This window comes from Dendrobates tinctorius, unplaced genomic scaffold, assembly GCF_039654945.1.
Source record: "Dendrobates tinctorius isolate UK_male_01 unplaced genomic scaffold, ASM3965494v1 ptg000388l, whole genome shotgun sequence".
Classification (NCBI taxonomy): domain Eukaryota; kingdom Metazoa; phylum Chordata; class Amphibia; order Anura; family Dendrobatidae; genus Dendrobates; species Dendrobates tinctorius.
The window spans coordinates 3447261-3474945 of NW_027362054.1; the positions used below are offsets into that span (position 1 = coordinate 3447261).

The window sequence follows — 27685 nt, forward strand, 5'->3', positions numbered from 1 at the left end:
TACGCAGGGACATGTGTTGCATGCGGATGTATCCGCGTACGTTGTTTTGAAGTGCCCTCCGAACGCAACATGTTGCATTTTCTTGCATTCGGCGGGCACGTCAAAACAACGCACGCGGACGCATCCACATACAACACATGTCCCTGCGTACACAATGTGAATGATAGGTATGCAGGACGGATGCGGAAGTAGGTGAAGCTTAAGGAAAGGAGTCCACAGCACCACGCTGCGGACTCAAACACTAATGTGAACCTGGCCTAACTGATCACTTATTGCTAGTTGGTGGGGAGTACACTGCTGTGCAAAAGCTAAATTTTTGGGCACAGTATTAGCCTCCTAGTGGTAGCAGCATACACCCATGGTTTCCCGTGCCCCCCCCAGTGAAGGCTCCTAGAAACAGAGTTTACAGTGCGTAACCAAAAAATCCTGATTTAATCACTTAAAAGCATGAAAGGAACAAGAAAAAAAATGTAGTTCTGGCATCACCGTAATTGCATTGACTTGGTTATTTACTATTTCGAGGTCATTTTTACTGCACAATGAACTCTGTAAAATGCAAAACCCTCAAAAAAAAAAAAACAACATTTTTTTCCCCACATCATTCCATCACATTTGGAATTTTGTCCCTGTTTTATAGTACATTATATGGCAACATGAATGATGTCATTCAAAACTACAATTTGTGCTACAAAAAACATGTACTCGTATGTCTATGTCGACAGAAATGTGTTGGAAGGTGGTGAGGAAAAAATACAATGTGAAAAAGAAAAAATTCCCTGGTCCTTAATAGGTTTAATTAATGAGGTTTACAATGCATGAGCAAGTTGGATAATTGCTGGAATAATCTAAATTGTGCAGTTAAGTAAACTGTGATTCACCTGCAGGTATGTTGGGAACATATCCTCAAGTTTGCTCTTCTTTCTGCCTCTTCGCTTCTTCTTCTCTTCAGTCTCAGTTGTCCCTGGCTCTGGGCCACCTTCTGCTGGGGCCTCTGGAGGGGCTGTGAATAATAAAGTGTCAGGTTAGTCTTCTACCCCATGGATACAAAATTAGGGACATGTGGAAGGTGTACTTGAATTATTTATTAGCTATGCTAATATAATGTAGGATGAATAACAGGAGAAAAAAATAAAAAAAAAAGGTTTCTGTATAGACAAGCCTGAAGGAACTCACGATCATCTGGGTGAACATCTTGGCTCGGGTTTTCCCGAAAGACCTCCAAAAACGCTGCGTGGCCTTTTCTTGTTCGTGTGTGAGTTTTTCTCTGTCTGATCATGAACCCACCAATTCCTAAACAACAATTATGTTATATGTGACCCATTAAGGCACCTAAAAAAAAGTGATCAAATAAAGTAAGTATATTTTAAGCACAGACCATTGTAGTTGCTTACCTGGCCTATAGGGTTTTCTTTTCTTCTTTACATCGTCTGCATGTTCAATCCCCTTTATGACCTCCATGTCTCCTCCAGCTTCACGCTCAGGGGTGCCAGGGGGTTCTAACTTAATCTCACACTCCATGAGTTCATTATTACCACCTAATAAAAACGAGAAATAAATGCCTTATGAGAATGGACACAAACGCAAGCACAGAGAATGAGTGTGCAGGCAGCACATTTCTGCTAACGGCTCACCGTCTGCTTTCTGTTCATCACACTCGGCATCTCCTTCCTTCCTGTCATCACATGCGCCATGCTCTGGACCATCCAAGTAAATCTCTCCGCCAGTACTCAGTCGGGACCGCCTAGGTTTCTTTTTCTGGAGAGGTGCTAATGTGAGGCTACGCAGCAATGCCATGCCCGCATCAGTCAACCAAACTCCCTCAAAACGGAAGTACTGAGGCTCTGCAAACAAATAGGATTATAATCCGGTATCTCAAAAATAACGGCGTTCTTTATGAGGCGGTATAGTGCTAGGAGGTAGGAGAAATGAAGAAGAGTACGACAAACTCACCAGGTTCTTTCACCTTAACTGGACTTGGTGGAAGGATTATTGGAACTAGTGGAATATAGGTATGGGGGGAAAAAAAGTGGATTTAATGCTGATATGCAGGTAACACTAATATAAAACACAAACTGAACTCCGATCTCTACATACCAACTGGTTTTATAATGAATGGCTGACAGGATGTACAGTGAAAGCCTTCATCGGCTGCCTCTTCCACCTCTTCTTCAGTGAACAGATTCTCGCAAACCGCATGCAACCACCTGGTTGCAAAAGGCAGAAAAGTCACTTAGTGGGCACTGTAGATGGACGTAAAAAGACGAAAAATTACAGCGCATCAGTCATTGCTTACCTCTCACAGTTTTGACATTGGATCAATAGATCACCCTCCATATAGTTTAGGTGGCATACAGGGCAGCAGACCAAGCTGGCACAAGGAGCACAGTGTGTATAATTGTTCTGCCATTCTGAGTGGAATCCCGGACTGACGGAGCCACACTGCATGCAGCAAACGCACCTGCAACAAGCACAAGTTACTCCCATTGTCGTCACAGCTTTAATTCAATTAGGTTCCTTTGTCACATGGAAAACCATACAATAAAGGGGTGATTTTTCAGGAGCACAGGTGTTGCACCCGAAAATTTAGGTCAATGATTCAGACTTAAAACTCTAAAATGCGTAAGTGCTGAATGAGATTATTATGTTGCTTAGTATTGGACCCTTGTATTAGATCGGTCACAGTGATGAGGGAGCTGTACTATAGGGGAAACAACAGCAAAAAGGCATGGCCTCACTGTCAAAATTTTGTGGAAAAAACTATTGTGTTAGTTCAGCTCCTTCAAGGGGTTGTCCACTACATTAACATTGATGGCCAACCCTTAGGATAGGCAATCAATGTCTGATCGGTCTGAGTGCAACATTCGGCAACCACCGATGAGCTGGAACTGCCCAGTTACAGAGCTACAAAGTGTAGCTCCATCGACAGAATGGTGGCCGCGGACGGGTACTGCATATGAGCACCCTATCTGAGTAGTCGTCGGATGTGCAGTAATCGGAAGGGGCCACTACTCAGTAGAAGGAGCTGCGGTATGCACCTCTGTCGGTGGGTAGTTCCTGCCGCCACAGAGAAAAGCTGATCGTCAGGGGTGCCAAATGCTGCACCCCCAACGATCAGACATTGATGACCTATTCTAAGGATGGGCCACAAATGTTAAAGTAATCGACAACCTCTAACCGCTCTCCTTGGAATCTGGACTGCCCCCCCTTCCAGAAGAGGGAGTCCGTTTTTGTTTGTTTTGTTTTTTTTTTTTTTAAATCAGATTTTTTTTTTTTTTTTTTAATTAAAAACCACTTCAATACATGCTTCAAACTGTAACAAATAGAAACGCTAATAAGAGATACAGAAATGCTTAAGCCACTATCCATACAATACAAATTGAAAGGTTGTATTTTTCTTATGTGAACATAGTCGAGCGTATCGTCAAAGTCAAAGTTTTTAGGCAAAGGAAAATTGCCAATTTCCTCTCCCTCCAACTCGCCATTAGTATATGGTTTATATTCAAAAGCCAAATGCATCCTGTATCAGTTTTCATTTAGATGAATGATAAAAGCGCTGATATCCTCTGCATCAGCCGTTCTTTTGCTGAAATACTAGAGGGCAACCCCAGAGTAGTCAACCATTTTTCCCCAAAAAATTAAATGTGTTTACTGCATTTCATTTTTTTTTTTTTTTTTTTTTTTTATACACTGCTTTTTCAAGTCTTATGATATTTATTACTTCTGCAGTAGTAGTGGGTCTGAAATCTATCCAGTGTAATGCCAGTAATTTGTGAGCTTAGAATAAAATATGAAGCAGATCTATCATTATTGGGGACCCGGGTCCATCTTCTCTACTCGCACACTCAAAATACAAACTCTTGGATGGAACCAAAATATAATAGATCCACTTGTCTCCAAAATACTCCAATTCTGGTGTATTCCCACAGCACGGGCATTACATGGGCTTTATCCTTACCACACCTAGGACACCGGGAACTGGGCCCAATTCCCATTTTGTGGAGAAAACTAGGGGTTGCAGATACTCTAAGGCTAGTTTCACATTAGCATTTATTCGACGCAGCACACAGCGCCGCTAAGCCCCGCTCCCTGCCCGCCCCATCCGGTCATCGCCGCCTACTATCGCACATGGACGCTTGCGATCTGCGCACCCTATCTTTAGCATAGGGTGCGCAGATCGTGCGCTGGCAGTGCGCTAGTAGGATTTTGGCGTGCGCTGCGCACTTTTGAAGGTGCGCCCGTGCGCACCGAACGCAGCATGTTGCATTTCAGCGCGCACGGCGCACCTTCAAAAGTGCGCAGCGCATGCCAAAATCCTACTAGCGCACGGCCAGCGCACGATCTGCACACCCTATGCTAAAGATAGGGTGCGCAGATCGCAAGCGTCCATGTGCGATAGTAGGCGGCGATGACCGGATGGGGCGGGCAGGGGGCGGGGCTTACATCATGCTGCTCTCGGACAACATAGCAAAAACCTGCTGACAGCTTCCATGTAAAGATTGGAACAGTCACCATTCATGACATCAGAACTCTTTTCCCCGCAAAAGCAGCACACCAGTGAGCAGCTACATACCCCCAGCCTAGCCATACAATTCTAGCAGGAACTGGAGAAACAGCTAAACACAGATCTAAGAAAAGATGCTCCAGATTGGTGACTGGATAAAAAAAATCTAAGCAATAACTACAACATATCAGGGGAGCAGATGGATCTTCTAACCTTTGTTTATTAGTTAAAGGGGTTGTCCGGTCTAAGTCGATAAGGTTGCAGTCACTGCGCTACAGAGATTCGCCGGCTACTGAGCCAGAACCGGCGGGTACGTATGAGTTATGCATACTCCTGGGCACAGCCTCACATCATACACTTGTATTGGCCAGGAGTATGCATAACTCATACGTACCCACCGGTCTCATCATAGTGAGTGCGCTGGGGGGGGATTCATAAGTCTGCAATTCACATAGAGCGACTGCAGACTTATCGATTTAGACTGGACGACCCCTTTAAAATGAAGAATAAAGCCAAATAGGTTATGAAGGTGGAACAAAGTGACTTCTGCTACAGTAAATTATTTAAAGGATTATTCAAGGCATTACTCACCATTTGCATTTCCAACCTCCCTTTGGTACGGTGTGCAGCGGAGGGTCGAGGCAGTACGTGTGGTAACTGATGTCACAGTCATCACAGAGCAGCAAGCGGGACGGGTCCGTGGCCTTCCCACACACTTCACAGACAATGCACTCCACGCATCGCCAGCCTTTCAGTAGCATCACCTTTGTAATCTGGATATAGAGACACATTGGAAGAAAAAAAATTTTTTTATGAATTTGGCAATTGCAACATATAGTGGTTTTATTTTTCTACCTCCATTTCAGGTGGAGGGGGAAAAAAAGGAGAGTATTTTACAGGGAGGGAACAGATCACATACCTTGCTGTTTACACAGTAAGGGTGATAGCATTGTGAGCACTGGGAACAAGCGAGAAGATGGCCCTCTGACCCACGGCCAAAGCTGCCACAAACAACACACATATCCTGAAAAGACAAAAAATAAAAAGCCATTGAAATCGGACATGGATAAGGGACAAGTGACCCTGTAGGATAGGACTCCTTACCTGCATGAGCACAAATTTGTCTGTGTTGGAGAAGAGCACCACGGTGTTCTGCATGGTATCGTCCTCCTCTTCCTCCTCCTCTTTCCCTGGAGAGCATTCAGCATCTAACATCTGACAATACAGGGATTACATTTAAAGGAGAAATGCTACATAACAATTCTAAGAGGAAGACGGCAGTTCAGCCACAAGCACCATTTGTACGATCTGACCTGTGTACAGGAGATAGGGCGCAAGTAAAGCACCATAGGATCTTATCTGGTATAAAAACTAGAAAAAAAGGTAAAGGTTATGCTGCCCTGGTAAGGCTGTGTGCACACAGCAGTCCTCACAGCGTAATCACTGAGCTGCTGCAGATCCACAGGTCATCAGCCCAGTTGGCGGATTATTGGAGATAAAAAAAAACATGGATTTCCGTGTGGTTATGTCCTGAGGAAGAAGTGTGTAAACTGAGAAGACGCAGCAACAATAAAGCCACAATTAATACGCCTGTGTATCCTGGACCTTCACCATTCGTCATTAGCGTGGAAATCCACTTTTTTCCTGCAAAAATAATCTGACCTATGTCACTTCATATGGTAATAACTGACATGTTTCTACATATGCCAATGATTCTCAGAATTTTTCCTTCGTGACACATTGTTCTTTATGATAGTGGTAAATTTAAAGGGAACCGGTCACCAGAAAAAACGCTATTAACCAGCAGATATGGGAATAATCTGCAGGTTAATAGAGCTATAAATCTGCCCAGCGCTTGCACTTAGTCAAACACTGCAGGGAGAAAATGAACTTGATTCCCCTGCAGCGTTCCGGTTTTAGTCAAGGGGGCGGCGCTGGTTCAGCCACCGCTCTGAGTGTAACTACGACCCCGGCCAGGTGCACGGTTATACTCAGAGCGGTGATTGAAATTGTAAAGTTGCAGGGAGAACAAAGTTCATTTTGTCCCTGTAGCACTTGGCTGATCGCGGGCACCAGGAACTTTAGTAACGCTATTAACCTGCGGAGTAACTGCATTCTTCCTAGTGTCAGGTTCACTTTAAAGAAGATATGTTTTGGATTTATGAAAAAATATCTGATATTTGATGACATTTACTAAAAATTTGCAAATTTTAAACCCTTTTGTTTTAAAAAGGCAGGGATGGGGAACCTCAAACAGTTTACGGCCCTCGATGACATTTCATCAGGCCGCCGGGCAGATTCCCGTGGAACAAAGTGCTTGGTCCCCGCAGTTGTATTTTGACAGCCACCTGTCCATTCATTTCTTCTTCCTCTGTGAGCATGCACATGTAGTGCTCACTACTGAGCGCTGAGGCGCGTGCAATGAAAGATGCTGTCCGGACACCAGTGCCAGCGTCAGGATGCACTTTGTGGGCAGAGTTAGTGCGTAATTTGGACGGCCTCTGAGGTATGGTATAAATATCCAAATGAACCCTTGGCAGAAGTAGATAAAAATAAAAAAAGCAGTCTCCGTTCCCGAGGTGTTGGCACTCACTCTCCCAGGGGCTGTGATGGGGTGTTGTGACAACACCAATCAGCGCTGGCGTCACTGTCTCCACCTTCGTACCAACTGAACATGAAGAGGAAGCCAAGGCTGCAGCTGATCCTGGGACATCCTCTTCATGTTCAGCTTGTCCGAAAGCAGTGACAGTGATGCCAACGCTGATTGGGCGCCGGGTATCAAATGTCATTCCACCGAAACACAGCTCCGGCACTGTGAGTGCCGACATCACTGGAACGGGAGAGGAGTATAGGCTTTATTATTTTATCGGGGCCGAACATTTATTTAAGAAGAAGTTGTCATAGTAGAGGACAACCCCTTTAATGAAATCATGATGCGTTTACCACAATTTGTCTTGCACATGTCCCTTTTTTTTTTTTTTTTTTGCACCTCTGCGATTAACTCCATTGACTACCAGGTAAGTTATTATTTTCAGCTCTACATTTTTGCCTAAAATGACTGATTTCCTAACAATTTCTAGCAGGTTTATTTCCCATGAAAACAGGGGATTCCCAAACCTCCCACCCCAACAGTAGACATCCGGGTCTGCTTGACAGTTCCATAAGACTCTTTTGTAACACAAGCTTGAGTATGTATGTAGGCATTTCTCAACGCTCACCGGCAAAGTCTCAATGGAAGAGGTTGTAGATTTTAATCTCGATCTGCCTCTACCCCTATTACCAACACCACTACCTCCTCGGGGTCGCCGTCTTCCAGGAAAGCTGCTGCTTCGACCCTATAAACATGATATTACAGTATTAAAATGTAAACATACAAAAACATTCAAAGATCAAAACATGGAGACATAACAAAATTGGCACAAAAAAACAAAAAGAAAAAAAAAAAAATAGCATGGACCCATGGCACTTCATCTGAGATGCCCAGAGGAAAAAATAAAAAATAAAAAAAGGACATGTCAACTGCACCACAGATTATACTGATAGAACGAGGACGTGTGATTGAGGCCTACAAGTAATAAATGTCTATGGAGCAAGAGTGCTTATGGTACTCATGCTACACTTGTCCTGAATTTCCTGCCAAGCCCTTATACAAATGTTAATGATTCCCTATAATCCCCTTAAAGGGCTCATTTATTTGGAGATTTTAGGACACAGCATTTTTTTCCCCTTTTTTTTTCCCATTGTCACATTCCAGGGGCAATGATATTTTTTTCAATAATGCAGCAGTAGGACAGCTTGCTTTTGGAGGTTGAAATGCATTTGTCAGTGGCTCCATTATGGGGTACATAAAACTTCATTCCAAATTATTATTCATGCTTCATGGGGGGGGGTTTTAGACACAGACGCCTCACATATATGAACCATGCCCAGCTATTGAATTTGGCGCCGCCTCCTCAGCGTTCCTTTCTTTTTCTCGCGCCTGCGCTGTAATATTCTTTCAGTGGTGCAGTAGGACCTGTGATGACGTCAGCACCATGTGACCAGTAGGGGTGGGGCTCACCAGAGCAGTGGTGCAGTAGGACCTGTGAAGACGCCAGCACCATGTGACCCGTAGGGGCGGAGCTGAGCAGGGCAGCGGTGCAGCAAGACCTGTGGTGACATCAGAATACACTGAGGAGGCGGCGCCAAATTCAAAAGCAGGACATGACTGACGTATGTGAGGCTTTTGTGTCCAGGGGGGATAGACCTGCCCCCCTTTCAAATATCAGATATGTCTGACCAATTTTAAAGCGATTATTTCTGCAGTGGAAGGGACGCTAAATAAAGAGCCACCTTGACAGAATGCAGCAGTAGTGCTGCACAAGGTGGCTCTTTTACTTAAAAACGCCTGGGGGGGGGGGGGGGGGGGGGCGGGTGACAGGTTCCCTTTAAAGGTCCTGAACAAAGATTTGTCGGCAAGTCATTGCACTGTGCATTAGCACCTGAAGCTTTCTGGTCACTGGACCTTGTGCATAGCAGCATGGCCATGGGCAGGAGAAGGCCTTCTCAAACTGCAGCCACAACACTAGGAGGGCAGAGTCTCTTGAATGTCTTTATATGCTACAGCATTTAGCTTTTCCTACACTGAAACAGAGGAGATAAAGCCCAAATCTCACACACAAAAAAAAAAAAACTTTTTGCAGATCTAGTCAAAAGAGAAATTGCTCTGGTATGTGTGTATCTGCCACATCGTGAAGAGTGGGCAATCTCCCCTCAAAGTGCATTTCCACTCCACAGTCCGATGCGCTTTATTACGTTGCTGCCGCATTCACAGCCAGTTTGGCATTTAGCAGTGAACGCCATGAAGTACAGACTATTTTAAGCAATACATCACTCAGCGTTCCCATTTTGTGGGCTTGCACGGCCTAGTATCCACAACTGCGCGGTTATTGGAAGGTGGAAAGGACTACATACACCATGAAAGCAAAAGCAAAATCTGACTTTGGAAAGTGGGCGCCTATATCAGTCGCTAAAAGCTCAGGAAAAAAGTCATTCTACGGCTTAGAAAGGGTTAAGGCGACTGCATGATCTTGTACTAATCTGCAATGAGAATCACAATGGTACATCACAAATCCTACCTCAACTTGTCACAAGCAAACATCATGAGAACGCCTCACATACAGTAGTCTTAATGGAGTAAATAAAAAAAACAGATAGTGGAACATGTGATGTAAAAAGGCACCACCTAAGTAAACATGTATCAGTTCAATAAAGGTGCAAACTACAAACACAATAAATAATCGCACATAAAACAATAGCACTAAATACTTATCCTCAAGGAAACAGCCTGTACGGGGCAGTAAACAGGTCAAAAAGCAAACCAACGCGTTTCGAAGGCGCAAACTTCCTTCTTCATCAGGGTGCCTGAGCTGCCCAGGCAGCACCCATAAACACCCTCGGTGGCTAGCAAATTAACCCTCCTCCTGCCTCCTATAGGACTGGAGTATATCTAATACCGTTCTCTAAACATGATGTGAAAAGACAAAAATATAAAAAGAATACCTCTGAAGAACAGTGAATCAATTAGTGCAGTAAAAATAAATGTGCACATTTTCCCCAAGAACGTGCAAAAAAGGGGGGAACAAAAGCAGAAAGAAAGGAGGAAAAAAATGTAAAAGAAGTATAAAATAAAAAATGAAATAATGGGTAAATGTACAAAACTATTGAAATAGTCCTCCTTTTATTAATAATTGGACATTCACACGCCCAGGTACTCTCGGGCGGACAGCCGTTTCTAAGCGGATTTCCAGGGAAGCCTTCGGCCGGGGCTTTCCCTTCCCGCTCTCCCCCTGAGCCTTGTGCACACACTTCTTGTTTTGGCAGCATGCCATCTGTGCACGGACTTCCTAAGGGTATGTGCACACGCTGCAGAATGGGGTGAGGATTTGGCCACGCGGACTTTGTAAAATCCGCAGGTAAATCTACAGGTCAAAAAACCTGCGGTTTTACCTGCGGATTGCTCTGTGGTTTTGCCCTGCGGTTTTTCATCTTCTCAATGGAGGAGATGGCAAACCGCAGCAGAATCCGCAGAAAGAATTGACATGTCAATTCTTTCTGCGGTTTTGAAACCGCAGTAAAACCGCGCGGAAAAATCCTCACCGTCTGCTCTGTGGTTTTTAATATCCATAGGATATTATGGTACTGTACACTGCAGCAAAAACTGCTGCGGATCCGCAGCAGCCAAATCCGCTGCGGAACCGCAGCAGAATCCGCAGCGTGTGCACACACACCCTAAGTCATTATCGCCCTGCACTGTGCTCCAGTTACTTCTGCCTGGTATGTAACCCTTGCTGTCTCTGTAATTTATGTCCTTGTTTATTTCGGGACACACTCAGCTTTCTTTCCACAGCGGCGCTTCATATACAAACCAGCATTGTTACCGCATCTGTGTGATTGATCCTCTGCAGCTCATCATCATCCCCTTTTTTTTTCTGGTGAGTGCATGCTTGTTTCCTTGAGGATAAGTATTTAGTGCTATTGTATTATGTGCGATTCTTAGGTGGTGCCTTTGTACATCATTTGTCCACTTTTGCAGCCTCTATTTAATCCTTTTAGCGCAGGTCTTTTTGCTTGTTTTGGATTTGTTTTTTAAACTGTGGGCTGACACCGACCTACACTAGACCTAGCAGCTGGGGAACTAATAGTGTTTATTGCATGGTAAGCGCTTGTGTGATCTGTTGTTTAGATAGTGGAACATATTCCAATAATGTATTTTCTGTACATGGAGGTGGCATTCTCGCCTCAGCTACTGTGGAGATATGGTATATGACAGCCACATGGACCATAGGCAGCAGTAATCTACAGATTTCTATTAACTTCTAAGAGAGATTGTTCTGGGCATGCTCTGTGATCTATGCAGATGTCATCATGCAGTGAGGGGGATGAGGTGAGCTGTGACCATCACCTAATGTGAACAATAAACCCTGTTCTATATCGTTCAATGTTACTCAACCTGTGGCAATAATGAGATGACTGCTGGAAGGTGATGTCTACTGAATAGGAGAGACATTAAATTTAGTTGCCAAAATGTAATTGGCAAGATCGGGATTTTTATTTCTTTTTGATATAGTCAAGTAAAAAAAAAAAAAAATACTGAAAATAAAAATCACTAAAAATAAACTCAGTTTCTGAAGGCACATCACACTCCAGACAAAATGTATCACTTACGTGTTTGACTCTTGATCGACCGGGAGAACATTTTTGCCTTGACTTCTCACCATCTGACTTCCCAATAGAAGGGTCATATAACAGAGAGTCGTCCGTTTCCGGCATAGAGTCTGTGCACAGCCTCAAAGACCCATCCTCCTTGTGCAAGCACATCTCCAGACAGAGGGACCCGCCCTCAGGGTCAGGTGAGCCTAAAGGATCCGAGCCATGAAAGCTACCAGTTGTATCACCCTGGCTCAAATTGGAGATCTCATTTACAATGTCTGACTTGATGATAGTGCATCTGATGGGCATTTGAACTTTATCCATAGAGAAATCCCGTGCAACATCTTGACCTACTGCATTATCGCTGTTTAATATTCTCATTCTAGACTTACAGGGAGGCTCTTCAGAGTCCACAATCATTTCAGAGTGTAAAACTGAGGGACGCTGACAAAAAACATTGGAAGGGTCCTCTTTAGTCCTGGCAGGACTCTGGCAGGTTCCATCATCTATGCTCAGCGAGTCCATAGGTTGTGTATCCTCATCTGGAGTCCTATCAGGAAGTGAAGGTATTACCGATGACGCCTGGCGAGGAGGACTTTGGGAAAGTGAAGAAATGGTTTGTTTCTGTTCCTTAATGTTCTCTGTGCCTTCTTCCTCAACTTCCATATCCTCATCTTCCACTGTAACTAGTACAGGAGCCTCCTCAAGTGATGCGCATGGGTCAAATGTCCTCTCCTGGTGTGATGGCTCGACTTCCAAAGGAGGAGGACTTCTGGTCTCAATTGGCAGCGAGGATGTGTTAGGAAGCATGTCTGGAGCCTCAGCAGCTTCATTGTCTGAGGCACCAAGCCCATCATCATCTGTTAAAACTTCTAGAAAATTAAAAATTGTGCAGTAACATTATTTCCCAAAAGAACATTAGAAACAGTTTATTCTTATTCCTGGCAAAGTATCAATGTGATGCACAAACACTACAGTCATCCACAGTAACTACTTTCTGCCCATGTATATCCAGTTCCCCATGCATGCTTGTCTCAAGTGACCATGCACATACAAAAGTGATGCCCGTTGCACCAACTTAATCTCTGTCCTAGGCTAGCACTTATTTCAATGATTTCTGGAGAAAGCTGCCATCTAAAAAGTGACATACGCCATCATAACCATTTACACTGTTGCCTTACTATAAGCAGAGAGTACAACCCCACTCCGACCATATTACATCTTTAAATCAGACGCAAATAAAAAATACACCACTAAATATTCCACTGTAAGACATGTCATGTCCAAAAGACATCTACTTAATACCAACCTAGTGGTTTGGCTTCACATTCTGAGAGGGCTGTATTTGGGATCTGAACGCTCTTGTCCTTTTCATCGCTCTTCGGTAAGGCAGCCTGCTGTTTGCTACATGACGGACAGCTCGGGCTGCGTGCTAGCGACTTCTGTGCACAAAGTAAATGATGGAACCTGGAGAAGCCCACAAAAGAAATCAAGTCATTTACGGCAGGTGCACAACATTAAATAATCGGGGTACATTGAGCACAAGACACTTTTAAACATGGGAACAACATTAAGGAAAAACTAAAAATTACATACTAGCTTACAAGAAGGTCAGCTCCTGCGCAGGAACAAAGTATACTAAATAAACCCTACACAAAAAAAAACAAAAAAAAAAAAAAACACACTATCTCAAGTCTACACAGCTTGTTCCACTGCCGCATGTGGTTTTTTGTACTTAGTTTTTGTTTTTTTTTGTGTTGTAGGACCAGTTAGGAAGTACTATGTGTCCTAAACCCAACATCCAGAGGTGCACAAACTTTTAGTCACTTAGTTATTTTATGCACATGTAGAACCATTAATTCCTCAGCGCTTTAGACATTATTTGAAAGCTGCTCTGCTGGAGACCGCTAAGAAGTGGTCCATGTCAAGCTGTCCATCACACATAAGCATTCACTTTTCAACATAGAAGCCTTTTTTTTTCACTACACAACCCAGATAATTTGGAGTACCCTTGTAATAAGGGGGAGTAAGTAGACATGGGTGGGCCCGTTTTAACTCATGTATTCGAATGTAAGCAATGAGATACAAATATGAAGCATTTCATCCATATAGTAGGTAAATCATACCAGGCTATCACAAGAATAATCAGACCAATTCAGTGCTTCTAACGTCCATAAAGAAGCAGTACCTGGCGCTGAACAAAGAACACTTCCTTCCCAGCTCATTTCTTCACACCAGTGCTGAGACACCATGAGAAAAACCGCTAGCACAGTGAGAAAAAGTCTCATGGTGCAGCGCTTATCTCACCGAGGTAATCGCAGTTCAGGGGTCTGACTGGACCCAGTCTCAGTGACCGGCGGCAACCTTGATTAAGTCACCGCTAGTCACTGAAGCTGTGCTCATCAGGATGGTCATATCTTGGCACCGTCCAGGTTGAAAACCTTTTATACACAGACATGGATTACGGCGTAGGAGAGACGACAGACAGGTGAGGGATATGACTGTTTTTCGTTTTTGTTTAATTACAGGAGACAATGGCTTGAGTGGAATGGGTGATGACGCAAGTACGGTTTAATTTAGAATCATGAAAGGAGTCTGTCAATCTTTCAATTAAAGAACTTTATTCTGGCTGTGTGTTTATTTCCAATACAACTATAGGATTAGTAATGGAGATTGGCTGGTTGTCCAAAAATGAGGGAGACCCCCATGTTTTTTTTCTATTTATACAATTAAAAAAAATACAGCGTGGTGACCCCTCTATTCTTGATAACCAGCCTTGCTAAAGCAGACAGCTGAGGGTTGCAGCCCCCAGCTGTCAGTTTTGCCTGGCTGGTTAGCCAAAATACAAGGGAACCCCCACATCGTTTTTTTGGTTGGTGCCCCCATTTTAATAACCAGGAAAGGCTAAGTATAAAGCTGGGGGCAGATGTTAATATTCTGGGAAAGAGACAATATTCATAAAAGGTTCCCAGGCTATTAATATCAACTCACAGCTATATACTTAGCCTTTCCTGGTTATTAAAATGGGGGACCCACCTTTTAAAAATATGATGTAGGGGCCCCCTATATTTAATAACCAGCAATGGCTAGGCAGAAAACTGCGGGCTGATATTAACAGCCTAGGAAGGGGCCATGGATATTGGCCCCTCCCAGACGAAGAACATCAGCTCTCAGCCGCCCCACAATATATGCCAAATCTAATCTGGCACTTAGCCTCGCTCTTACTACTTGCCCTGGTGCGGTGGAAGTGGGGTTATAATTAAGGGGGTTGACGTCACCTTTGTATTGTTAGGTGCATTGTCGCCCTGACATCAGTAAGTTGAACTAAGTTCATTGGCTGTAACCTCCCAGGACCTTTCTGACGGCATCGCGAGCATGAGGTAAGGAATATTGTGGTTTATTATTTTAATTCTTTTACAGGAGGCATTGGCTTTTTTGGGCTGCACGATGACGTGAGAATGGTTTAATTTAGATTCATTAAAGGAGTGTCATTCTTTCAATTAAAGGACTTTATTTTGGGTGTGTGTTTATTTACAATATAACTATAGGATTATTAACGTATAGGTGTCTTATAGACGCCTCTCCACTACCAAGCTGTGGGTTTGATGTCACCAGACAATAGAAAAGTGACATCAACCCCACTCGCCATTACCACAGGGCAAATGGGAAGAGCCACGCAAAGTGCCAGAATTGGCGTATCTAATAGACGTGCCTTTTCTGGGGCGGCTGCAGGCAATATCCAGGGTCCCTTACCAGCCTGAGAATACCAGTCCCCAGCTTTAGCTTGACTGATTGTCAAAAAATGGGGGGAACCCACTCTTTCTAAAAAAGGAGATTTTTGTGTACTCACCGTAAAATCTCTTTCTCTTAGCCTTTAATTGGGGGACACAGAACCTTGGGTGTTATGCTGCTGTCCACTAGGAGGCGACACTATGCATAATCTGAAAAAAGATTAACTTTGGCTCCTCCTCTGCAGTATACACCCCTGGACGGCGTCAGCCTTCACCAGTTTTGTGCCAAAGCATAAGGAGGAACGTAACCAAATAACATAACCATGCCTGTAAGAAGGCTACTATGTACGAGCTCAAGAACAATATGAGAACTCAACAGTAAACAACGGCCCGTAAGGGCAACAGGGTGGGAGCTGTGTCCCCCAATTAAAGGCTAAGAGAAAGAGATTTTACGGTGAGTACACAAAAATCTCCTTTACTCTGTCGCCTAATTGGGGGACACAGAACCTTGGGACGTCCCAAAGCAGTCCCTGGGTGGGAAGCAGTGGAGGAATATTGTGCCGACAGTCCCCTAGACTTGGGGTACTGCCGCCTGCAGAACCAGTCTACCCAGGCTCGCATCCGCTGAGGACTGGGTATGAACACTGTAGTGTTTCGTAAACGTGTGTAGGCTAGTCCAAGTGGCCGCCTTGCACACTTGTTGTGCCGAAGCCTGATGCCGAATGGCCCAGGAGGCCCCTACTGCCCGTGTAGAGTGTGCCGTGATACCGGCCGGAAGAGGGGAACTGTTAAGTCGGTAGGCCTCATGTATGGTGGACTTGATCCACCTGGCAAGGGTAGCCTTGGAAGCCGGCAACCCCTTGCGACTACCTTCCGTAAGAATGAAGAGGGAATCGGATTTCCGGAAAGGTGCAGTCCTGGACACGTAAATCCGCAATGCCCTGACTAGGTCAAGCGTATGCAGAGCCTTCTCCACTCTATGTACCGGAACCGGGCAAAGGGAAGGCAGTGAAATCTCTTCGTTAAGGTGAAAGTTGGACACAACCTTCGGAAGGAAGGATCGTACCGTGCGGAGAACCACCTTGTCCTGGTGAAAGGCTAGGAAAGGTCGTCTGCAGGAAAGTGCTGACAATTCCGACACTCTGCGTAACGAGGTGATAGCCACTAGAAAAACCACTTTCTGAGACAGAATGGAGAGTGGAACTTCTCTAAGAGGTTCGAAGGGTGGAGCTTGCAATGCTGTCAGGACCAGATTGAGGTCCCACGTATCCATCGGACGTTTGTAGGGAGGAACCAATCGGGAAACTCCCTGGATGAAAGTCCTTACTTGCGGTTTAATAGCAATGCGCTTTTGAAAAAGTACTGAAAGCGCCGACACCTGACTCTTAAGCGAACTTAAGGATAGCTTGGCATCTAGGCCCGATTGAAGAAAACCTAGTACCTTCGGGAGGTAATAAGGGAGTGGGACTTGTCCATGAGATTCGCACCAAGAAAAGAAGGCTGTCCAGGTACGATAATAGAGCTTGGCAGAGGCAGGCTTCCTTGCCCTGATCATAGTTGCAATGACTGCCGGTGAAAAACCTGCCTGGGTTAGAATCCAGGTTTCAAGGGCCATGCCGTCAAATTGAGGGCCCCTGAATTCTGGTGGAAGAACGGACCTTGAGACAGAAGGTCGTGGCGGTCGGGTAGACTCCAGGGGGCGTCTGCCGTAAGTTGGACGATGTCGGCGTACCAAGTACGTCTGGGCCAGTCTGGCGCGATGAGGATGGTCGGAACTCCCTCTTGCTTGACCTTCCTCACGACCCTGGCTATTAGGGGGAGGGGTGGAAAAATGTACAGGAGTCGGAACTGGGACCAGTCCTGGACCAGGGCATCCGCTCCGAGCGACCGCGGGTCGTGTGTCCTGGCCATGAAATTGGGAACCTTGGCATTGAGATGGGATGCCATTAGGTCCACATCCGGGGTTCCCCATCGTTGACAGATCTGGTAAAAAATCTCGGGATGGAGAGACCACTCCCCCGAGTCCATTCCTTGCCTGCTGAGGAAGTCGGCTTCCCAGTTTTCTACACCCGGAATGTGTACCGCAGAAAGAACCGACCTTGTGTCTTCCGCCCAGCGGAGGATATGAGCCACTTCTCTCATTGCCTGGGCGCTGCGGGTCCCGCCTTGGTGATTCACGTATGCCACAGCCGTGGCATTGTCCGACTGTATCCGTATGTGCGAGGCTGCAAGCGATGAAAGGCTCTCAGTGCCAAGAGAATGGCCCTGATTTCCAGAACATTGATGGGCAATGTCACTTCCCTCGGTGACCACTTGCCCTGTGCCCTGTGTTGTAGGTGTACCGCCCCCCAGCCTGTCAGGCTTGCATCGGTAGTCAGGATCTTCCATTGTCCTGAGAGGAATGGCTTCCCTCGTGTAAGCGAGGTTGGTTTGAGCCACCAGTGCAGGGACCTCCTGGTCGATGACGTCAACCTGAACTCCCTGTCGAGGGAGAAGGTGTTCCTGTCCCAAGATCTGAGTATGGCTAGCTGAAGGACCCTGAGGTGAAACTGGGCAAATGGCACTGCCTCTATTGCTGCTGCCATCCTGCCGAGGATTCTCATGGCAAACGGAGAGATCGAGGAGGACTGCGAAGGAGTGTGCGAACTCCCAGACGGATGGCCAGTGTCTTGTCCTTGGGAAGGAGCACCAGGCCCCTGGTGGTGTCGAATACCATTCCCAGGAATGTTAGAGTCCGAGTTGGGATGGTCGACGATTTCTGTAGGTTGACTAGCCATCCCAGGCGACTCAGAGTGTCTAGAGTGATTGAGACACTGACCTCGCAGTCTTTGAAAGTGGGAGACTTGACGAGGAGGTCGTCCAGGTACGGGACGACTAGAATGCCTCTTGAGTGCAGGACGTCCATGGTGGCCGCCATGACTTTGGTGAACGTTCTTGGAGCCGTGGCGAGTCCGAACGGAAGGGCGACAAACTGGTAGTGGTTTTGGTTGACCGCGAACCTGAGAAACCTTTGGTGGGCGGGAGCAATTGGTATGTGGAGATACACATCCTGTATGTCTATGGAGGCGAGGAATTCTCCCTGCTCCATGGATGCAACGATGGACCGGAGGGACTCCATGTGGAAATGACGGACCCGTACGTAATTGTTGAGCTGTTTTAGGTCCAGTATGGGTCGGACGCCGCCTCCTTTCTTGGGGACTACAAACAAATTTGAGTAGAATCCTCGGAATCTCTCGTTCGCGGGAACCGGCACCACAACTCCTGATTGAAGGAGAGAGGAAACCGCTTGGTGGAAGACACGAGCCTTTTCTGGTGGTGTTGGAGGAACAGAAAGAAAGAACCGGTTCGGTGGAACGGAAGTGAACTCTATCTTGTATCCGGAAGACACTATTTCCCTGACCCACCTGTCTTCTGTAATAGGCAGCCAGACTTGCTGAAAGAGTAAAAGTCGGCCGCCTACTGGTGGGGTGTCTTCCGGAGGTCTCGAGTCATGATGAAGTGAAGTTCTGAGGTTTTCCTCCCTTGGGTTTCGCTTGGCCTGCTTTCGACTGCCAAGCCCTGTCCGGTCGCTGCTGCGTCCGTGGGTTGTCTCTGCGTGGAGAACGGTTGCGGTTTTGCACTGGGCGCGAAACGGACCAGCCCGAGGAATTCCGAAAGGATCGGAATCGCGTCTGGTTTCTTCGTTTGAACGTGCGTTTCGGTTTTAGTTGAGGGAGAGAGGTACTCTTACCCCCGGTGGCATTGGCTATCATGGTGTCCAACTTTTCGCCGAAAAGTCTACCAGTAGAATACGGAAGTCGCGTGAGGGACTTCTTTGAGGCCGCATCCGCTTTCCATTCTCGCAGCCAGAGGATGCGTCGGATCGTGATGGCGTTTGATGCTATTCCCGCTACACCTCTGGCGGAATCCAGGGCTGCATGAATCATGTAGTCTGCTACCACTGCCATCTGGACCGCTTGGTCCGAGAGTTCAGGATTTGAAGCCTGAAGACCCTCCTGTAGTCTTTTGGCCCAAGCTAGGATGGCCTTGGCTGCCCAAACTGAAGCAAACGCAGGGCCCAGAGAGGCGCCTGCCGCTTCGAAAATAGAACGAGCCATGCGTTCTACTTGCCGGTCTGCTGCGTCCCTGAGGGTTGAGCTATCCGGCAGAGAGAGTAAAGTCTGCGCTGCTAGCCTAGAAACCGGAGGGTCCACTTCAGGTGGATCTGCCCATTGTTTGGTGTCTTCCTGTGGGAAAGGGTACTTCGCTTCCAGATATTTGCGATTAGCGAATTTTTTGTCAGGCTGCGCAAACTGTTTGGTAAGTATTTTCTCAAACTCATCGTGATTAGGGAAGACCTTAGGTGGTTTTTGAACACTTTCGAAGCAAATCCTATGTTTTGGGACTTCCGGGGGCGACTCTGGAATTTTTAGCACCCGATGAATAGAAGAAATTATGTCCTCAACTAGCGCTGTATTGCTAGGGGGAGATCTGAGTCGGAGTCACAGATGCCCTCCGAATCCTGTGCCTCACTAAGGTGATCCCTGGAGGGCGACCTGGGGCGGGGGTCTTCTGTGGTGGGGGATCCCTGTGGTAAATTGCACTGTCTGTCTGTGGCAGGGGACTGCCCAGGAGACCTGGAATGACGGCGTCTCTCCCTAGAGGGGAACGACCTTGTGCTATAGTGCGACTCAGGTGATCGAGACCTGTGAGTCCGCTTACGTCTGTGAGAGTCAGAAGCAGCATGTTCCTGAGACAAGCTGTCCGTTTGCTGTGTACCGTCCATAGCCGGGGTCCGACTCTGCAGAGCTTGCAGCAATGTAGCAGTTAGGTTGTCTATGGACTGTGACATAGACTGAGACATCTGAGTTGCCCATTCCGGCGTGGCCTGTGACACTGAAGCGTCAGTAGGGACTCCCTGGGGTTCTGACCCAGAGTTCTGGATGCAGACCCGGCAGTGCGGATACGTGCTGCCACTAGGGAGCGTGGCTTTGCAGGCTGTGCAGAATGCATAGAAACATTCCTGCCTGGTTCTCTTCCTTGAGCCCGGCATAGTGCACAGAGGCTGGCTATAAGGGATCGTACAGGGGTGGCTACGCAGAGGGAACCCACAGAAAGCCTTATAGGAAGTATAGATTCACAGCTGAGTAATGAGAACCCAGCTGTGAGCTTACCCCACCGGTGTGCCCCTAGGTCCAGCGCCGACAGATCCAAGTTCTGTGCCCCCCGGAGACCGCTGTGATGCTTCTCTCCTGGATCTCATCCAGAAAAAAAGGCCACCGGGGCTCTGAGGAGAGGGAGGAGGGGGCGGAGAGCTGAAAAGGGCGCGCTGGGCTGTGTAAAAACGCGCCCTTTCTGCCTCAATCCGCCCCTTCTATGACACTCCAGTGTGTCATTTTGGTCATCCGGGGGGCGGGCCGGGGGGCGGGGAAAAGGCGGCGGCTTCAGCTAAATTTGAGGCCTGATGCCCAGGAGGGCTCCAGAGCGGCGCGGTAGTCCGGGGGGGGGGGGGGGGCGGATTTGTACCAGACCCCCCCAGAACGGTCGACTGGATAGCGGTGGGGGTAGCGGTTTTTGTATGGGGGGCCCCTGAAGGGCTATGGAGCCGCTGCTGCTGCAGAGACAGGGACGCAGCAAAAGCCCTGTTTCTGCTGTGCCATCCAGTCCGCACCCTCCCCCGGCCCCCACAGGATCCCTCAGCCGGCCTGGGGTCCCTGGAAGCTGCGGAATGCTGCCTGATCTCCGACCCTACCTGAGGCGTCTCAACCTAATACCCCCTGTGGGGGATTAGGGAGGGTGCGTCTGTCACCTTCAGGGGGTCTTCATCCTCGCCTCGACCTCAACCCAGACCCCTTAAGGGTGTTGGGGAAGGAGGGGGGTCTCGACCTCGAACCAGGACCCGAGGGACTGGGGAGGGAGCGACATGGGGAAAAAAACCACCTCAACCTCAACCGGGTACCCCTAATAGGGGACCGAGGAGGGAGCCATGCCGGGAGTCTCGCTGGAGACCCACTTTTCTTCATCTGTATTTCCGTGAAAAAAGGAAAAAAACGGAAGAATAAAGGTGTGCCTCCTTGCGACACTAAGCAAAAACTGGAGAAGGCTGACGCCGTCCAGGGGTGTATACTGCAGAGGAGGAGCCAAAGTTACTTTTTTCAGATTATGCATAGTGTCGCCTCCTAGTGGACAGCAGCATAACACCCAAGGTTCTGTGTCCCCCAATTAGGCGACAGAGTAAAAAATTATTTAAAATGATGAAAAAAAACACAGCATGGAGACCCCTCTATCCATGATAACCAGCCTTGCTGAAACGGACATCTGAGGGTTGCAGCCGGCAGATGTTTGTATTTTTGATAGCCAGTCAGGCAAAACTAAGGAACCCCAAATCATTTTTTTTATATTTATTTATAGCGGTCTGCGGCTGATGAATACTCCCATCAGCCGCAGCCTGCTCTCGCTGTTAACAATTGAACACAACTCTCAACATTGTCCCCTGCTAGCGCGAGCAGGGGACAATGATATAAGCAGTCTTCTTGGACATACGCGTGTCATCAGTGTGCAAGACGTTTTGCGGGCCATGCTGCTACTGGAAACACTGAAGTCTGAAAGAGCCCTTTGTGAACTCGGTACTTTACTGAACTTTGGCCGAGTTTTTAAGAAAAGGCTCGGGAATCAAAACATAAATCTGAATGTACAACGTTCGTGTCGAATTTGAGATTTGCTAACATTTTCTGAACAAGTTCACTCATCTCTACTTGTGATATCCTTGTGTGACATACTTACTGTCTGAGTAAGATACTTCACATTTGCATCACCTCGGGAGTGTGCACTCAATTTGAATTCATACTCTCTTCCTAGATATTACATGTGATGGTGTGATAGGTTATGTGGATATCATTTTTTGTATATTCCTATTTTTAACAATTCCAGTTATTTTCATAGTGTTTTTCTTATTACATTGTAAGTCTACAGCCTCACTGTATGTCTCTTGATGCCCCCCTGTAGTGCATTAATCCCTAAGGCCCTTTATTCTCCTCTGGGAGGCCTGGAAACCGCCCCAACTGGTTTGACTACCCCTGGACAAGGAAGGGGGTGGGGGGGGGGGAAGAACAGCAGCTGGACAAGTCAGTTCCAGTGTGGACAGGATTGTGTTCAGACAGCACTTCAGAGAGAGAAGGACCCATTTTATCCTCTGGTGCTAGAGTTTTGGAATCTCGTTTCCCTGTACATTTTATCCTGATACCGGACTGCATTCTTAATCTGGACTATCTTATCCTTTGTGTGGTGGACTGAATATGGACCTTTTCGTATTTTTGCCTGAATAAAGGTCTTGGAATTGTTCACTCTTCTCTTGCTCTGTTGATTGTGTGATACCAGAGAAGGACCCCGTGACAACTGGTGGCAGCGGTGGGATCAACAGAGCGTCACCCAAATGGAGAACCACCCACAGAGTGAGTACAGAAATTGGACTGTATGCAGTATACAGGAGAGAGCCAGAGACCTGGGCCTGAACTACCAGGGACTGACTAAAGAGGCCTTAATCGATCTACTGGTGGGCGCTAGCCCGGCCACCTCCTCCCAGATGTCTGAAGGACGAGCACTGGAAACAGGGATCCCCGTCCAGAAAAGCCAGTGGTTGGTGTGGTATGAAGAAGAGATGGCGGTTCTGGGCCCCGGCGTCTCTCAGGAGTACAAGGAGGAGGCTGCCCGCCGGGCACAGCGGAGACAGGAAGCAATGGAGCTTGAAAAAGGGAGTAACGCAATGTGGAGTGTAACCCCAACAATCCGGGAGCCTGTACGGATCACCCGGACAGAGTTTAAGCCATTTGATGAGGCTTCTGGAGATGTGATGGGGTTCTTCAAAGACTTTGAGCAGCAGTGTGCTGTGATGGAGGTGCCCCACTCTAGCTGGATGCGTTTGTTAGTGGGGCTCCTGAACGGAAGCATGGCGGAGGCTTACCGAACCATTGATGCACTGCGGAATCGGGATTATAACATTGTAAAGCGGACTATCCTGGATTACCATGCTATCACCCCTGACTCATATAGGGCCAAGTTCCGAGACCTCCCATGCACCACGGGGGAATCGTTTAGGATGTATGCACATAAGATGTCCGAGGCATGTCGGAGATGGCTGGAAGCAGAAAACGCCTTTACTGTGGAAGATGTTATACAGGCGTTCCTTATAGAACAATTTCTTGCCAAGTGCCCTGCAGAGGTACGGGAATGGGTCCGGGAGCGCACGCCGTGTACCGTGGATAGAGCTGCAGCCCTGGCCGATGAAGCCCTTACTATCCGGCCGCAATGGAGGAGGCTTCTGGACAATGAACCACGGCCTGCTCCCGCACCCTGTCCCCCTCCAATTATATCTGCCCTTCCACCTAGTCGCAAGCTGATGACAATCACGCCTCACAATCCTAGGTCCCAAAAGTTCCGTCCACGACCTGGGGGTATCACAGAGAGGAGGTGTTATGGGTGTGGGCAACCTGGACATTTGCAGTCTGGCTGTCCCTCCAGGATTCGGAGGGAGCCCCACGCAGCCCCACCTCGTCCAGTGCATCTTGTACATTCCACCACACCTGAGGAAGAGCTACCACCACCCCCACCAGAGTGGACCACCGACCACGGCACCATAGATACCCCTCCTGGAGTGTACGGACTCCGGCCTCTGTCCTTTAGCTACTCAGAGCAACGGCAACGCCACCTGCAGGATGTCTTTATTGATGGATACAAAGTGTCAGGATTTAGAGACACGGGGGCATTCTTGACTATCGCTGACCCCCGTGTGGTTCGACCTGAGGCAATTTACCAGGGTCTGGGAATTCCCATTGTCCTGGCGGGGGGTGCCCGCAAATATATACAGCGAGCTTCTGTGCGTTTGGATTATGGTTGTGGAGAAAAACTGTGTTGGATTGGAGTTATGGGAGGACTTCCTGCAGACAAACGACATTGGGGAGTTACAGTGCCAATTTGTGGGAGCAGTCACCCGACTACAGGCCCTTCAAGCACTAAGTCATCCGGACCATACCGGGGAGCAACCACCACGAACCGCATCAGAGTCGGTAAGCAATACTTTCGCTGCTACTACACTGGGAGAATCTTGGGACAGAGAGGAGTTTAGGAAAGAAATAGAGGGTGACACTACCTTACCAGCCCTTAGGCGAAAGGCAGAAACTGGGCACATGGGAGATAATGGGGATGGCTTCACTCGAGAAAACGGACTGTATTATCGTGTAACAAAGGTCAATGACCAGGGCAGCCCTGACGCAATGACCAGGCAACTCGTTGTCCCTCAGAAGTACAGGGCACAGCTACTCCAACTGGCCCATGACATCTCCTTGGCTGGGCATCAAGGGAGAAAAAGGACTGAAAAGAGACTCATCCAAAGTCTTTACTGGCCGGGCGTCTCGCAGTCGGTAGCCCATTATTGCCGCACCTGCGATGTGTGCCAGCGAATGCGGCATCCAGGAGCTCGACATAAGGTACCCCTGCAATCCCTGCCCATAATTGAGGAACCATTTCAACGTGTAGCCGTCGACATCATAGGTCCTCTGGCCCACCCCAGCAGGTCGGGGAAAAAATATATCCTGACTGTGGTGGACTATGCCACTAGGTATCCTGAAGCGGTGGCCCTGTCCAGTATTACAGCAGTAAAGGTAGCCGAGGCCCTTGTTACCATCTTTACCCGGGTAGGGTTTCCTAGTGAAATATTGTCGGATCAAGGCACTCAGTTCATGTCAGATCTGGTCCAGTCCCTATTGCATACCTGTGGTGTTCGAGCCATTTGCACCACCCCATACCACCCGCAGACCAACGGACTATGTGAACGCTTTAATGGAACCCTAAAAAATATGCTGAGGGCTTTTGTTGACGTTGAAAAAGACTGGGAAAAGTACCTGCCTCATCTCCTCTTCGCCTATCGGGAGGTTCCCCAAGAGTCCACAGGGTTCTCTCCCTTCGAACTACTGTTTAGTCGGAAGGTCCGTGTGCCTCTCACTCTTATGAAAGAACATTTGGAGGGAGACATCTCAGATACCGGAATGCCCATCGTTCCCTATGTTCTAGAGCTCAGAGACAGTCTCGCCCAGCTAGCTACCTTCGCTAAAGAACAACAGCGAATGGCCCAGTCCACACAAAAAACCTGGTATGACCGTAATGCCAGGAACCGGGAATTTATGGAAGGACTGCAAGTGCTCATGATTACTGCTTCCCCTGCCAACAAGCTTCAAGCAGTGTGGGAAGGCCCTTATCAGGTTGTCAAGAAAATTAATGACACTATGTTATTGCCCTGGACTCTAGTGGTCAACGACAGAAAACTGTCCACTTTAACATGCTGAAAGACTACCACGACCAATCTCTGCCTGTTCTAGCTGTCTGCCACCCCTCTAGTGATACCGCCGACGAGTATCTCCCAGATCTCCTCCAGGTTGCCCAAGCGGGAGGATCACTGGAACAAGTGCCCCCATTTATCGGATATACAAAAGGACGATATTGTCGCCGTACTAAGGCCGAGGGCTGCTGCTTTCTCCTCAAAGCCGGGGAAGACTACTCTCACCAGCCACCATGTGGAAACCCCCGGACAATGCCCCATCCAGCAGGCTGCCTACCGGGTTCCAGAGGCTGTTCAAGGCATGATAAAGAATGAACTGGAGGAGATGAAACAACTGGGAGCTATTCAGCCATCTCACAGTTCTTGGGCGTCTCCTGTCGTCCTGGTCCCCAAGAAGGATGGTACAACGCGATTCTGCGTTGATTACAGACGACTAAATGATGCCACCAATGCCACCAAGAGTGATGCTTATCCCATGCCCAGGATTGATTATCTATTGGATCGTCTGGCCAGTGCCCAATTTGTGACCACGTTAGACTTGAGCAAGGGGTACTGGCAGATACCCCTAACGGAGGACGCTCGGGAGCGCTCGGCCTTCATTACTCCATTTGGGCTTTATGAGTTCCTGGGAATGCCCTTTGGGATTAAAACTGCCCCCGCAACTTTCCAGAGACTGGTGGATCGACTGTTACAACAATGTCAGGACTTTGCCTGTGCTTACTTAGACGACATTGCCATTTTTAGCACAACCTGGGAGGAACATCTTAAACACTTGGGCATAGTGCTGGACTGTATCCTTACTGCAGGACTGACCATTCGCCCTGATAAGTGCCAAATAGGGATGGCTGAGGTGCAGTACCTCGGGCATAGAGTAGGGGGTGGGACACTAAGGCCTGAGCCTGCCAAGGTGGAAGCCATTAGCAACTGGTTTAGACCCCAGACTAAAAAGCAGGTACTTGCATTTTTAGGAACTGCTGGTTACTATCGCAAATTTGTTTCTATCTTCAGCACCTTGGCCAAGCCCCTAACCGACCTGACCCGCAAGAACATGCCTAGGAATGTGACGTGGACGACAGCATGCGAGGATGCCTTTTCAGCGTTAAAGACTGCCCTCGTCACTGCTCCTGTCTTGGCTGCCCCGGATTATAAATGCAGGTTCCTCGTGCAGACAGATGCATCCACCTTTGGGATTGGGGCAGTACTTAGCCAAGTGAACGCCGCCGGAGAAGAACATCCTGTTGCTTTTGCCAGTCGGAAACTACTGAATCGGGAAGTTGCCTATGCCACTATTGAAAAGGAGTGCCTTGCTATCGTATGGGCGCTAAAAAAATTGTAGCCCTACTTGTATGGCAGAGACTTTACAATTGTTACAGACCACAACCCCCTCACATGGCTGAATCACGTATCAGGGGACAATGGAAGATTGCTGCGGTGGAGCTTGTCCTTACAACCCTACAGCTTCTCCATCCAATACAAGCGGGGAAGCCAACACCAGAACGCCGATGGACTGTCTCGACAAGAAGAACCATAGGCTCCCCAGGCCGACCTACTCCTGCCACTGTACAGTCATGGCCAAAAGTTTAGAGAATGACACAAATATTATATTTTCACATGATCTGCTGCCCTCTGGTTTTTGTGTGTGTTTGTCAGATGTTTTTATCACATACAGAAATATAATTGCAATCATATTATGAGTAACAAAAGGTTATATTGACAGTTAGAATGAGTTAATGCAGCAAGTCAATATTTGCAGTGTTGACCCTTCTTCAGGACCTCAGCAATTCTCCCTGGCATGCTCTCAATCAACTTCTGGATCAAATCCTGACTGATAGCAGCCCATTCTTGCAAAATCAATGCTTTTATTTTGTATGAATTTGAAGGTTTTTGTTTGTCCACCCGTCTCTTGATGATTGACCACAAGATCTCAATGGGATTAAGATCTGGGGAGTTTCT

At 47.5% G+C, this 27685-nt stretch overlaps 1 protein-coding gene across 5 annotated transcripts in view; it reads right to left on the reverse strand.

Moving 5' to 3' along the window:
* Positions 1-27685, reverse strand: part of KMT2D (lysine methyltransferase 2D) — a 305115-nt gene that overhangs the window by 183448 nt on the left and 93982 nt on the right. For 4 of the 5 annotated variants that reach the window (XM_073563406.1, XM_073563408.1, XM_073563405.1 and 1 more), the window contains exons 10-22: positions 13002-13159; positions 11708-12564; positions 7720-7836; positions 5606-5716; positions 5421-5525; positions 5093-5274; positions 2294-2458; positions 2095-2204; positions 1951-1995; positions 1632-1841; positions 1392-1535; positions 1174-1290; positions 879-1000 (exon numbers count right to left, since the gene is read on the reverse strand). In XM_073563406.1, coding sequence (XP_073419507.1) covers positions 879-1000; positions 1174-1290; positions 1392-1535; positions 1632-1841; positions 1951-1995; positions 2095-2204; positions 2294-2458; positions 5093-5274; positions 5421-5525; positions 5606-5716; positions 7720-7836; positions 11708-12564; positions 13002-13159 — 2443 coding nt within the window. The remainder of the gene's footprint in view (positions 1-878; positions 1001-1173; positions 1291-1391; positions 1536-1631; positions 1842-1950; positions 1996-2094; positions 2205-2293; positions 2459-5092; positions 5275-5420; positions 5526-5605; positions 5717-7719; positions 7837-11707; positions 12565-13001; positions 13160-27685) is intronic. The other variant, XM_073563409.1, reaches the window with a different exon arrangement.